General features: G+C 35.1%; 1 protein-coding gene across 2 annotated transcripts in view; it reads left to right on the top strand.

Moving 5' to 3' along the window:
• GRID2 (glutamate ionotropic receptor delta type subunit 2) overlaps positions 1–15,205 on the top strand; it is a 1,416,273-nt gene that overhangs the window by 1,034,430 nt on the left and 366,638 nt on the right. For both annotated transcript variants that reach the window (XM_057728577.1, XM_057728578.1), the window contains one exon: positions 243–344. In XM_057728577.1, the coding sequence (XP_057584560.1) occupies positions 243–344 (102 nt within the window). The remainder of the gene's footprint in view (positions 1–242; positions 345–15,205) is intronic.

Genomic DNA, 15,205 nt, shown 5'->3' on the forward strand with positions numbered 1-15,205 from the left:
GTCCTCAGTGAGTCCCCTAAAGCATGTTGGATACTGTCATATGCCATATGATGCTATTTAAAAGCAGGAAATAGCATAGCATTTTTGATTGCTTCATTTGCTATTAAAAAGGAAAAGCTGCATAGGACACTTTCAGTTATCAGTTATTCCAAGATTTATCACACAGTGCTCTGAAAGGCCTGTACATAGGTGATTGGACTGTTCTTCAGCCAGAAAAGTGACCAAGCTATTTTATCTTTCAGCTTGGGTGCTGGAATCCTGTCACAGGGTTGAATGGGTCCCTGACTGACAAGAAACTGGAGAATAATATGCGTGGAGTGGTTCTACGTGTGGTGACTGTTCTGGTAAGTCTGATCTGAGCCTTGTGGTTTGGGCTTCTACAGGTTATTTTATTCTTCATTTCTTTATATTTTATTAACTGTGTCATAATATTAAGGTAGCTTTTAACAAGTCCTGACTATGCATTCTAAATTATTTGTAATGGTCATATTTTCCAGCCTTCAGTTTATGTGGATCAGAATCAGATTTTTACAGGCTTTTATTTAATTACAGTACTTTTGTCATAACTTTCTTAAACATTTTAGACCAGATTTCCAGCCTTCTGCCATTTCCTACACATGATAAAGTGAAGTTATCTCTCAGGCATTCTCTTACTGAAACCCTATGGTCTATATAAATGAGGATAACCACACCAAATAATAAGGGTAGATTTGATCAAACACAGTACATTCAGTAACACTAAAACATTAGCAGACTAAGACAATATCTTCCTAGGAAGGACCTACTTCAAAGTAAAGAACATCCAATTGTTTAGTAAATATTTATTGAGTATTAACTGTATTCAAGCTCAGTGCTGATTCCTGGGGACACTACTGATTAAAATGAACAAATATGATTTTGTCTTCAAAGAGCTTGTCATCTAGTTATTCTGTGGCTCTTACATGGGATTATACATGTGAAACATTTATTACAATTTTATTTACTTGATAGAAAAAGTAATAAATGGTAACTGTTATCATTCTATACATTATTATTTTCTCACATAATAAACAAATAAAATAAGATATCAAGAGAAACAGTCTTCAACAGTAAAATATTACAATGGGTACTATCTAAATAGCTATAAAGCATGAAAACATGTATTCTCCCTGCCTGTTTCAATGTGATTAACCTTGTGCTATTTTATAGGACGTTTCAAAATTGAATAATCCATAGTTATTAACTTCAATTTTTTTTTCAGAAAAGCCCACTTGTTTTTAAATTTGAAAAAAGTCTTTCTTACAGGCTAAAAAAAATTACAGAATTAGTAAACAGGAAAAGTAGTCTTTTTTGATGTGGGGATGTCAAGTGGATGTTTGTCAGGGTTTATAACAGCAATGACTGTCCTTTGTATATTGTTTAATACAAATTAAGTAGACTCAACATAATTTTATTGCCTAAAAGGAGGATTTGTGATATTCTCTATAAAAGAAAATTCAAATGAGTAATCTATCCCGCCTTTTTGGTGCCTATAATTTATTTTTAGTTATTGTTTTAATAAGATTATTACTGTTTGTCAAATAATTATATTATGAATACTTGACAACTTAATTGTGAAGGTGCTTCTGTAGGTACTTAAACATGTAGATATGCATTGGCACTGATGTGCTAATATTAAAAGACAGACATTTAAAGTACAATAAACTGTGATAGTCTCTTCTCTAGAGATTAACATGGAAACTCAGATGAAAACCACAATAAAAGACAATATATGAGCTTTGCTTTTGCCTTTGATATTCGTATTTAAAGGCAAGCTAATCTCATTTAGTCATTAAACAAATATTTATTCAGTACTTATTATATGATAGATTTGGTAATGGGATATTCATCTTATATGCATATTTGTACCTCAAGGTATGCATAGAATCTTGCTGGAGATATTAATGATACAGCTGAGATTTATTAATTATTTACTTTGTGCCAGATACTCTGCCAAGTCTTTTTCATCTATGTTATTCAGTCCTCATGGTTTTTACAATAAATAGATAGTATTCTGATCCTAAGAATTTGGTTGAAAAAACTGAGACAGAGAGGTTGAAAAAACTGAGACAGAGAGGTTGAAAAAAATGTGGAAGACTATACAAACAGTAAGTAGCAGAGAGAATTGGGATTCAAATCCAGGAAGTCTGACTCCAGATCTCTTAATTTCTTCCTTCTTAACATTATATTATAATCTCTCTACTCTTACTGTGATAAGTGTGAGAATTGAGGTAGCTATAGGATTTTCTTGACTTGAAAGTTGGAAGTGCTTAACTCTGAATAAGATGAAAGTGAGTTTTACTGGGAAAGCTTCATAGAGCCAATTATTTTAAATTCATTCCCAGGCTGAGCAGAACGATTGCTGTTTCGTGCTTGAAATGGTATTGCCTCACACAGTGTTAATACCTGCATGCCCCAGTCGCACCTTCATGATTCATAATGGTCTGCTTCCTGCAGGCTTAACCCAGCACATATCCTGAATATGATTAGTGAATGGAGATATGGAAACAGTCTCTTTCCCCCAGGTCTTCTGTGGTACAATATGGATTTGTCAGTCCGGTGGCCCAGTTGAGTAAAAGGTTGTTACACTTTTTATACTCCCTCAATATGCAGCCATTGTACTTAATAATTTTTCAGGCTTCCTGGTTTTTCCTGTAATTCCTATTTGAATGGAAACCAGCCATGACTTTCTTATTTATTTCCTACAAGCAACTTAGCAGGTCCTAGGTCTTACTTATATGGCCTTGCAAGCTTCTTCCACCCAACACTGGGAATCAGTCTTCCCTAAATCCACCCAGCAACTCTAAAATCATGGTGTTGGAACTTCCTAGGTGGCGCAGTGGTTAAGTATCTGCCTGCAGGGGACACAGGTTCGATCCCTACTTCAGGAAGATCCCACATGCCACGGAGCAATTAAGCCCATGGGCCATAACTATGGAGGCTGTGCTCTAGAGCCAATGAGCCACAACTACTGAAGCCCACGTGCCTAGAGCCTGTGCTCCTCAACAAGAGAAGCCACCACAATAAGGAGCCCATGCACAAGGGAGCCCAAGTAATGAAGACCATGAAGGTCAGCTTTCCAGGTCACAGAGCAGGGCAGTGAGGGATTGGAGGGGAAACAGGGAAAAACCATCACAAGCATCTGTTATTTGATCAGACCTATTAAGAACTTTACATGTGTTAACTTATTTAATTCTTACAAAAACTCTATAAGAGATGCACTGATTACCTTAAAGGATGAAAATAGGGCTCAAAAGAATTAATTAAATTTCCATGTCCATATAACTAATAAGAGCCAGTAATGAGTTTCAAGCCCACAAATCCTGGTTCCAGTGGCTACGTCCTTAGCCATTCTGACATTCGTCTTTGGAAACAAAATGAATTCATGTTAGGTTTAAATTAAATATAACTATTGTAATTGCAAATATTATTAGATTAGTAACTTAAACATTTTTTAAATGGCATCACATAAGGATAGCTTTATATTCAGCCATCACCAAAGCAATATAAGTGGTTAGAAATGGAGGAAAAGAAAGAATGTGAATAAAATTCCCTCTGCTAAACTGTTTCCATATTTGGTCCACTGATCTCTACTTCTTACAAAGGGGGCCCAGTGTCTTACTATGAGGCACTTATTAAGATTATTTTTTTTTCCTTTTCACTTCTTAACTTGTACAAATATGGATAGCCATAAACGACCAATTATGTCAATCAGTTTTTTCATGGTAATTCACAAAAGTTATTGGAAGCATCACTGAGTCGTAAATGTCATCATAATAATTATGAATACTTCTGAAAATAAATTGGAAAGAAGTTGGCAACAAATGAAAAGAAAGATTTGAGAAATTATCCTTTAGGAAAAAGTACAAGATATTTGACAAACATAAGCTGGCATTTAGAAGGAGATCACTGATTAATAACTCTTATTTTCTTGATTTCGTTTTGCTTAACACAGGCACATGGCATCTCTAATGAAACATGAACTCACTCATAAATTTATTTAAGAAATATTTACTGAGTGCCTTTTTCTAGGTGCTTAGGGTACATACAAAACAAAGATATTGACTTTGGGGAGTTTCGTCCTAGCAGAACAGCTTCTAAATCTCTCAGAATATTTTTGAAAAAATGCAATGAATTGTTCTACGCTGGATATACAATGCAATATTCCTTTGCCTGAAACTACCATAAACATAATTGCATAACTTTATATACATATATGATTAGAAATTTATGGTAGAACTGTGGTGGTGCTTTCTGTATTTTATAAATTCAAAACCATACAGTTTTTCTTATTTTCATATCTTTGAATCAGGATGCATCCTTCAATTGATGTCTTCTTGCAATTAAAATTGGCAGCAGTTTTTGTCTTTATTAGTGGTAGGTAAAACAATCGTGCATCTTACAATTGAAACATTTTAGATTAAATAATATGTGGATGGTATCTTTACAAAATTAATTAAGTTAATGGATATTACTGGAAACTTAAATTTAGCAAAACTGGGCATGAAGCCATTTTAAACAGACTGTTTTAAAGAATACCTCCTAAAGAAAAGAAATAACAGTAGGAAATGAAGCTAATTAAAAAATAGGAGAGTAATAGCAATGAAAAACATTACTATCAAACTAAAAATGTCACTAGACTCATAGAAAGATAAACATAGAAAATATGCCAAAGCAGCTTATATTAAAACAATGCCACATAAAGCAAAGTCCAAATTCTGTGTTGAGAGAGGTAAATTTCCCCAAGCAAATCACCATAAGAAGGGTATAGCAGATAGCTGCCTACTGAACTATAATTTTAAGAGCAATTTCATTTCCTAAAATATTTTCTTATTATTAGTCTCACTTCTTGGAATTATATTTAGTCGACCTTATTTCCCTGTGAAAATGGAGATGTTATCTGAGATCAGAGAAAGGTAAAACAGTATTGTATAGTACACCCTAAACTATTAGCTTTGACTCAATAACTGTTATTGAACATCTATTGTAAGCTAAGCATGATGCTAATCCCAAAGAGGCAAAGATAAAAAAGATACAGTCCCTGCTTTCAAGGAGTTCCACATGAACCATTTTATCAATATTATTAAGTTCTCTATCAGAAAATAGGACCTGTTTGTGAATGACTCAGAATTAAATACATTTTTGGGGAGACTGGGAAAGAATGATAAAATAAAGAGAAATGGATGTGAACAATCTTTTATGATCTAATCTCAACAGTGACATTCAAGACTATCTTCATGGGTTTACAAAATAATTCAACTCCTCATTTTGCTGTGTTCTTTCATTCAGAACTCTTTATAACTCTCTGTTTTTATTTTGTAATAATTCCGTTAGTTTTAGACTCCCCCCAAGCTACGTACCAATAAAACACAAGTTGGTTTTCACATACAGTGTCAGGTATATAGAAGCAGGTCAGTAAATATTTGTTGAATGAACAAATTAAAATATTCTGATAGCCTCTGGGCGGGGGGGGGGCGGTGCGTGCATGTGTGTGTGTGTGTGTGTGTGTGTGTGTGTGTGTGTGTGTGTGAGAGAGAGAGAGAGAGAGAAAGAGAAAGGAAAGGAGGGATGGAAGGAGGGAGAAAGGAATGGGGGAAGGAAAGAAGGAAAAAAATAAAGAACTCTGTATGTAATTACAAAAATAAGAACAGGAATGGACACAAGACTATGCCTGAATAAGTAGTCTTAGGATTTCTCATTCCTTAATTTCCATCTTCTAAGTCTAAATTTCCAAAAGAGGTGGCAAAGGATCATGCTATTATTAAATCTTTTGACATAGTTGTTACTAGGAAATGACTTACGTGCTTTTAAGGCAAAGTAGAAAGTTTTCACTCAAAACATCAGGAATCATTTATTCATATTATAAAATAGCAAGTTCACATTTGATGGGAATTTACAAATAATATAGAATCATTTAATATTCTCTTGGTCTTAGAGTCACTCATTGTTTGGCTTTTGTCCCACAATATTTTTGTTTCCATGTGGACTGATACTTCATAATTTATATTCCCATGATTATGTCAGTATAAGATGAAGCAGTGTGCTTAGCTTCTTCTGGATGTACCATTTAGCAAAAGAGTAAATAATATGCAGTTGATTTCTTTATTGGAAGTATTTCAACCTATTTCCTTGCTTTTTCTCCACCTAGTCTTCTCTCCACAACACACTTATACTAAAAGCCATTTGGCGTATACTGCAGAGTACTAGGTTTATAGTCAAAAGATATCAGTTCTAGTTTCACCTTTTCTACTTAATAGATCATTAACCTTATGGAAGCCAGGGAGCTATTCTGAACCTCGTTTTCTGTCTGTAAAGGAAGAATAATAAAACTGGCCACATGGGGTTATTATGAGTGTAAATAGCTTAAACTAAGTGAGAGCAGTTAGTAAAGTGCAGAATGTTTCTAAATATAAGGTGTTATTATGTCTATAGTGGAACAATGATGGGTAAATTAACCAAAAAAAATGAGCAGGAGTGATCATGAAGGCATAATTACTCATTGTCACCAATCTTTAGATTTTTGTGGGAAATTATTTAAAGGACCCTAAGGCAGACAAGCAAAACATAAACTGCAGAATCATGACTTTTAGTCCCACTCACTGTTACTTTAATTTGAAAATCTGCTCATGAGAACAACAGCAACTCTCCTCCTAGTGAAGATGGTGCTTCCTAGGGAAAAAAATAACACAAATACCTGATACAAAAAAAAAAAATCCAAATAATAAACTGTACAAATTTCTAAAAGTCTGGTATGTCAGTTATACTGTCTCATAGGAATCATGTTGGTTTCAGGCTAGCTTTAAATAGACTCTATATGTTAATATATAACTAAGAAATACACTTAGAACAGCCGTGAAATGTCATTTTGCTTAGTTTTTTGCTCAGGACATTGTCCAAGTTCTTGCTACTTGGAGACCTTCAGCATTTTGAACTCCCACCGAGGTTTAAGTTTTCCTGAGTCTCAGCCTTTGAGTCTTCTGAACCTAGAGGTAAATGTAGGGGCAGGGAGAGTGAGCTTGATAAGAGGCTCTCCTGGGCAGGCACTCACAGCAAGGATATGGGAAAGGGAGTTGATGGCCGTCTCTTATAGCTCCCACAGCAGTGTCTGAAGAGGGCTCCTTTCAAGTGTTAATAAACACTAAAGTTTGGTTCAAAGCTCCAGGCAAAAATGACAACTCTGGCTGAGGACATTTCCCGTGGATACTATCTTAAATAAACTAAGCTAAAACTTTCAATAAAATTTGGCAAGTGCCATGTAGTAGCTACCACACTGGAAGTACACAGTATAACATTGTCGTTAAGAACACTGTCCCTGGAGGAGCACGACTTCTGAGGTGGCAGAGTGAGAAGTTCCCTGGACCCACTCCCCAGCAAAATAAGCAACACTGCAAAAAAACTAACTAAATAAGTAAATAAATACCATTTAAACCATTTAAAGTCTCTGGAAATTTCCTAAGGGCATACTGAAAATGAAGTAGCACTTAATCAAGAAAATCCACTAAAACTCAGTAAAAACAACAGGAGTCTATGGTGTCTCAGCCCCATCCTGCTCCTTCCCCTTCCACCTTACTCTCTGACTTAGCTTGATGGAAGCTCTATTCCAAGCAGGTTTGCCAAAAAGACAGGGCTTCCTGTTTCTTGAAAGTTTCCAATCAAGTGTTATCTCACCTGGAGGCTGCTAGCATTTTTCATACCATCCAAATACAATTTGAAAAGGCTAAATTCCTGGTGCATGTGAACAGGAGTTTGCAGGCTCCCTTTCTCCACCCAGCTCTGGCCCACAGGATGTAATCTCCACCCTCCGTATGGCAGACGTAGAATACTGGGGACTTAATTGCCATCACTCCAGCTTGCTCCAAGGGCAGGGATCCCATGCCAACCAAGGTAAGTGGAGAAGACCAGAGGCTGCCACCCAACTCAGTACCCAGAGTGGTAGCACAAAGACTTTGTCCAAGGGAGAGGCAGCCACAAAAAAAGAGAGCAATTAGCATTTTCCAGTTATTTAAAACAGAGCATGGGGAAGTTCAAGTCTGTGGCTCCTCTTAATTAAAAGTAACAAGCTAAATCATAAGCCAGATAGTTCACCAGAGAAAATGAGAAAAAGAGATAGCTAAGAATATCCTTCTGAGGTCAGAATAAATTTTAAAGCTTGACCCCAAAAATGACCCCTACCAAAATTTATTTTCTTCAAACTACTGAGCAAACCCAGGGAATTGTTGAAAACATTAAAGCAATCAACCAGTAATTAGTGGAGCTTATGGCTTAATGACCATAATGAATATGACAAACAAGAATATGGACACAAACATCCTCAACAAAATTCTAGAAAACTGAATCTGGCAATATATAAAAAGGATTATACACCATAAACAAGTAAAGTTTATCCCAGGAATACAAGGTTGGCCCAACTTATGAAAATCAATGTCATATACCATATTAATAAATAAAGGATTAAACCCACATGATCATCTCAACAGACGCAGGAAAAGCATTTAATAAAATCTAACACCCTGGGGCTTCCCTGGTGGCACAGTAGTTAAGAATCCACCTGTCAATTCAGGGGACATGTGTTCCAGTCCTGGTCTGGAAAGATCCCACATGCTACAGAGCAACTAAGCCCGTGCACCACAGCTACTGAAGCTGTGCTCTAGAGCCCAAAAGCCACAACTAATGAGGCCATGCGCCACAACTACTGAAGCCTGCGCACCTAGAGCCTATGCTCCACAACAAGAGAAGCCACTGCAATGAGAAGTCCGTGCATCACAACAAAGAGTAGCCCCCATTCGCCACAACTAGAGAAAGCCCACACACAGCAACAGAGACCCAATGCAGCCAAAAATAAATTAACAAATAAAATAAAATAAGAATTAAAGAGACAAATAATTTTTAAAAATCTAACACCCTTTTGTGATTAAAAAAAAGTCAATCTTGTAATAGAAGGTAAGGAAGTTTCTAAACTTGATAAAAAGCATCTATAAACCCACAGCTAACATCATATTAATAGTGAAATACTGAAAACCCCCTCTAAACCCCTAAGGTCAGTAACAATACAAAGATGTCAGTTCTCGCTATTTCTGTTCAACATTGTGCTGGAGGTTCTAGCCAGCCCAATTAGGCAAGGAAATTAAGTAAAAGGAATGAGATTAGAAAGAAAGAAGTAAAAACTATTTACAGATGACATGGTCTTGCATATAGAAAACCCTAAAAAGTACACACATACACGGTTAGAGTTAAGAAATGAATTCAACTGCTTTGCCACATATAAAATCAATTTATAAAAATCAATTGTATTTTTGCACACTAGCAATGAAAGTTCCAAAAAAGAAATTAGTAAAAGCATTTTATTTAAATATATCAAAGAGAATAAAATAATTAAGAATAAACTTAACAGAACAACTGCAATATTTGTACACTGAATGCTACAAAACATCATTGAAAGAAATTAAACAGTCCTAAATATATGGAGAGATAACCTATAGTCATGGGTTGGAAGACTCAATATTATAAAGATGGCAATATTCTCTAAACAGAACTACAGATTCAGTGAAATTTCTATCAAAATTCTAGCTGACTTTTTTTTGCCATAATTGACCAGCAGATCCTAAAATTCACATGGAACTGCAAGAAAATCAGAATAGGCAGAAAAAAAAAGAAAAAGAAAAAACAAACCCACAAAATCTTGAAAAAGAACAGGTGGAAGACATACTTCTTAGTTTCAGAACTTACTAAAAAGCTACAGTAATCATACTAGTTCAAGGATAGACAGATCAGGAGAATAGAATTGAGAGTCCAAAATTACCCCATCTCTCTATGGTTAATTGATTTTCAACAAGGGTGTAAAAATATTCAGTGGGGGAAAGAATAACCTTTTTAACCAGATACCCACATGCAAAAGAATGAATCTAGACCCTTACCTCAAATCATGTACAAAAATTAACTCAATACATATCATAAACTTAAATGTACAAGCTAAAACTATAAAACTCTTAGAATAAAACATTAGATGTAAATCTTTGTGACTTTATTTTGGCAATAGATTCTTAGCTATCACACTCAAAGCACAAACAACCAAAAAGAAATAGATGAATTAGATTTCATTAATATTAAAAATGTCTATGTTTCAAAGGACAGAATCCAAATAAATGAAGACAGCCCACGGCATGGTATGAAATATTTGCAGATCATGTGTCTGATGAGGACTTGCATTTAGTACATATAAAGAATAAAGTTTTATAATAATGACTCAATATGAAAAAATAAACCAATTAAAAATGGGCAAAGGATCTGGACAGTTTTTCATAGAAGGTATATAAATGGTCAATAAGCATATGAAAAGATTCTCAATACCATTTGCCATCATGGAAATGCAAATCAAAATCAAAATGAGCTACCACTATACACACACTAGGATGGCTATAAATCAAAAGGACCGATAATAACAAGTGTTGACAAAGTTGTGGAGAAATTGGAACCTTTGTATGTTGCTGGTGGGAATGTGAAGTAGTGCAACTGTTTCAGGAAACAGTCTGGCAGTTTCTCAAATGGTTAAACACAAACTTACTATACTCTAGGTATTTTCCCAGGAGAAATGAAAATGTATGTCCACACAAAAACCTGTATACAAATGTACATAGCAACTTTATTGCTAATAGCAAAAAGTTGGAAACAACTCAAACGTATATCAACTTATGATTGGAAGAAGAGTGGTATACTCATAAAATGGAATATTATTTGGCAATAAGATAAAATAAAGCACTGAAAACATGGTATATGGATGAATCTTGAAAATATGCTAATTGAAAGAAGCCTGTCACAATAGATCACATATTATATGACTCCATTTATGTGAAATGTCAAGAATAGGCAAGCGTATAGGGACAGAAAGTAGATTAGTGGCTGTCTAAGGCTGGGAGAGATTAGGGGATTGAGAAATGATGGCTAATGGGAACTGGATTTCTTTAGGGGGTAATAATGTTCTAAAAATGATTGCAATGATAGTAGCACATGTGTGTGAATGTACTAAAGCCATTGAATTGAAGTTTGAATGGGTGAATTATATGGTATGTGAATTATATCTCAATGAAGCTATTAAAAACAAAAACAAAAAGAGTCTGGAATGAGATTATATTTCAACTTCCAGGTCTCCTATCTGTGAATTTAGGCCAAGTGTTTAAACTCTTTATGATTCTGTTCCTTCATCTTTAAAATAGAGACAACAACATTATCTGTGCCATAGAGCTGTTATGAAAATTAAAGGAACTAATACATGCAAAGAACAAAGGACTTCTAACAGAGCCTGGCACGTAGGAAGTGCTACATGTAGGTGTTAGTTCTTATCATGCACAGGGTGTTAAAGAACATAATAAAAGCATCTATCGCATGGATAGGGCAGTGGGAAAGGCTTAAAGGGTGACACAAATTAGTTCTGAAACATAAGCAGGGATTATCAAGGCATAGATAAAAGGGAAGGAATATCCAACAATGTAAAGAGTATACACAAAAGTATGCAGACATCAACAATTTAAAGTACCCTGTAAGTAAACTGGAGTATCACCTGAAGCAAATGAAATTGAAATGCAGGAAATTCCAGCAGCCTGTGTTAGGTATTCTTTTTTAAGAGCTCCTTCAGAGACAATTTAATTAGAAATTTTCCATGAGAATAAGGTAAGCGTTACATAATTTACATAATACGCATCAACATGTTAAAAATAGCATCGCTTAGACCCTGATCTAGCCTGCAGGTTAGGTAAAATGGTTCTCATTTTTATTATTGAAACAGTATAATCGGTAGACATAGCTCTGTATGGTATACATATTTTGTTGTCTCTTCTGCTGCTTATACTCATCTTATGTGAGAGAAAAGGGGAAAATGTGATTTTTGTAAACAAACACTTGAGGAAGACTAGCCTATGCAAATGATGTAATTCAGAGCAACACTGGCATATGTGTTCGCTTCAATGCTGAGTGAGTAAAATCATCATGAGAATTGATGCATAACAATGGCTTGACAATTTTTTATTCTTTCTCATCACACCAGTTCTTAAGATGATAGCTGTCATGCAGACGTGTGAGTATCGCTATTGGACTGAGCTAACCGTGCAGGACCCAACTTTTTTTTCCTTTTGGAAGATGAAACCTGAATTTTTAGACTAAACAGTGAATAAATGTTTCAGAGATGTGTTATATAATTTACTTCTGAAAAATAGATTTACTACTTGTCTCTAGAAGTTTAGAAAGATATTGACATAGTCATTTGCAAATTCAAAGATATAGAAACAGTAGGTCTATATTGACTTCCATAACTTCTGCAATATTCTAGCCAACATCATATGAACCATATTATACTTTACTTTCAGAATTGTATCATAGCACTGCATCGGAAAGAAATCCAAATGTTAAGGCGACCTTGAAGTTTTAAGTTGCTTTTCACTAATGAAGTAGTTTTGGCATAGTTTACAAAAACACAAAACCAGTTCTATATGTAATTCCTCAGAAATAAATATGAGTATAAATATGAAAACTAGAGAAATGCTTCTGATATAGATTTTACTTTTTAGAGTTACAAAGGAATATATTCATGAATTAAGAGCCATTAAATCTTACAGATAATGTTACCAGCCAGCATTTAGGACACACTTATTATTCTTGGTATTTTAATCTTCATGGAGCCTTCAAGATTATTATTTGTTTTATTGATATAGCTGAGACTTAGAGCTAGTTGAATAACTTCAAGTTACTTTTGGGGCAAAATAACCATTGAATCCTTGTTTGTCTGGCTCCTCGCCAGCCATAATGGTGACAAGAACAGGACTAAATTCCTGTTACAAACAACTAGAAAGTTGAGCAAAGTATGGAAAAAAACTTTCAGACATTGGTCAACATGTGAATAAGGACTTTGATTCCTAAACGTTGGAAACAACTAAATGATTCCAACAATCACCCCAGATCTTTGGCTGATGGCAAATTCCATATTGGAGGCACAGGCATATGGATCCAAAACAGATTGTCAGTTTTGCTGAGTTGAGAAATTAGAGATCGAAGTTTGTGAAGGCTGAGGAGGTTGGTATTTGGGGGGGCATGTTTGAAAAGAGAGAGCTATCTGAGGAAAATACTTGCAGAAATTTACATGGGGTCATTTTGAGTCTTGGCTGAGTAATAGGTCATACATACATACAGAGAAACTCTACAATGCTGGGCAAAGAATGACAAAAAGCATATCAATCCCCCCCCCTTTTTTTTTTCCACAAACTAAAGATATAAACCTTTATTTCACAACTTTGTCCTAATTCACTTTCTAATGAGACATGTACTAGGGACATAGATTTAAAATACTAGAGACTTTTGAGAAAGGTTTCATTTTGGGGGGATCTTATTGTACCAAGACTTTAAAAGGATATATGAAAAGCATGCATTTACCTTTGAATTATGTAGTAATTAATATTTAGGGGAGCAAACATAAAAAGTAGGATACTCTCACACATCTTGCTATATCAGTGTTTTAAATGTTGTCTTGACCTCTCAAAAGGTTTGGCTTTTCATTAGGAAGATGCATATTCATTTCCCACTTCTAAACTCCAGTAGCATGTTGTTGTTGCTGTTTTACAGCTGTCATAAATTAGCATTGGGTAAACAGATGCCAAAAAAAACAGTCACAGGAAGTTGTCCTTGCTTACCTCCTAGAAATCATCCCAATCAGGAGGGAAAACCAATGTTTTGAATTAAAATGTAATAATTAGATTTCAGTTTACAAAGGAAATAAATTTTGAGAAAACCTTATAAACTTTCCCAGTCCTTCTCAAAGAGCTAAGGAGTCAGATAGCAGCATTACCAATGAGGAAGCCAGGCCTCAAGTGGGATTTGGATTCTTTCAAAGGCACAGTAACAAGTTTTGACCAATAGGGGACCATTTATCAAGTCACTATCCATTGCATTAAATGGGAGTCTAGGGTGGTCTGAAGTGAGAAAAGATACCTCTAAAAAGCACCCAGCGTGGGAATAGCTTACCCTTCTGTCAGCTTCTAGAACACAAACAGCTATTAAAAGTCAGCTCTCTCTGGGGAGGTAGGAGGCAGTCAAGGAGAGAACCACCATACTGCATGGAGGTCCCAGAAATGGAAAAGTTGATCAAGGAAAGGAAGGCAAATGCATACTCTTTCAGAATACACCCCTTGGGTTTTTTAATGATCAGTCAAAATACAAAGAGGTTTGGATTTTAAGGTATCTTTTCACAGCATCTCCATGTAAACTGTGTACTAATTATTTTAACCTGGAAACAAAAAAAGCCATAGTACTGAAAAGTGAATTTGTGATTCTTGCAGTTTTAAAACTTTGAGCAAAGAATTTCAGGTTCTCTATGTGATGGAAGTTAGCATGAGGAAATGAACTTCACATTTTTTAGGGGTTTTTTTTGGTAGGTTTGAAGGTGGGTTTTTTTGTTTGTTTGTTTTTTCCCTTTTCTCTTTTTTATTTCTAACTATTGCTAGTGGCATGAAATTGGAAAATGAAATGTTCGGACTAATTTTTTTTCCCATTGATTCTTATGTAGAGTAATGTACTCTGCAGTTCAATTAAAAATAACAAGCTGCTGTGTTGTTCTGAGCCAATCTCTAAGACCATGCTCAATAAAACACTCAAGAAAATGAAGTATTGAGGCTGAATGGTCTGAAGTCTACTGGAGAATAAAGAAGCAACCGATTAGCATTTGAAAGCAAGGTCTTTTAATTTTTTAAAAGTCAAGGAGAATAAAAAAGTGATCACTCATCAAGAACAAAGAGTTTAAAAAATATCTCACCTTTGTGTTATGAGTCCTTTCAAAATTTTAAGAATGACCTTTGGTGATCAGCCCCAAGAACTAAGATGCTTTTCTATGCATGTCATGTTATGTTTGGGAATACTCCTAAAATATCTGCTGAGGAATGAGGACCAATTCTCAGTGTTTTGTCACTCTAAGTGATATTTGCTCCATCCTCTGAAGGATGTCATGGGGGAAAGTGTTATGGCTGGTTTTATGTTAAACATTTCAGTCTATTATGCAGTAAAATATAGTGATGGGAAAAAACATCTTTACTTTTTTCAGTAAACTTTACATTTTTCAGTAAATTATGGGATCCTCCCTCTAATTCCTTAATATGTGTCCCTGTAATTAATTCAGTACTGTAGTCCATATCTACAACTCTGATGAGAGCTG

Source organism: Hippopotamus amphibius, chromosome 3, assembly GCF_030028045.1.
Source record: "Hippopotamus amphibius kiboko isolate mHipAmp2 chromosome 3, mHipAmp2.hap2, whole genome shotgun sequence".
In the NCBI taxonomy this organism is placed as follows: domain Eukaryota; kingdom Metazoa; phylum Chordata; class Mammalia; order Artiodactyla; family Hippopotamidae; genus Hippopotamus; species Hippopotamus amphibius.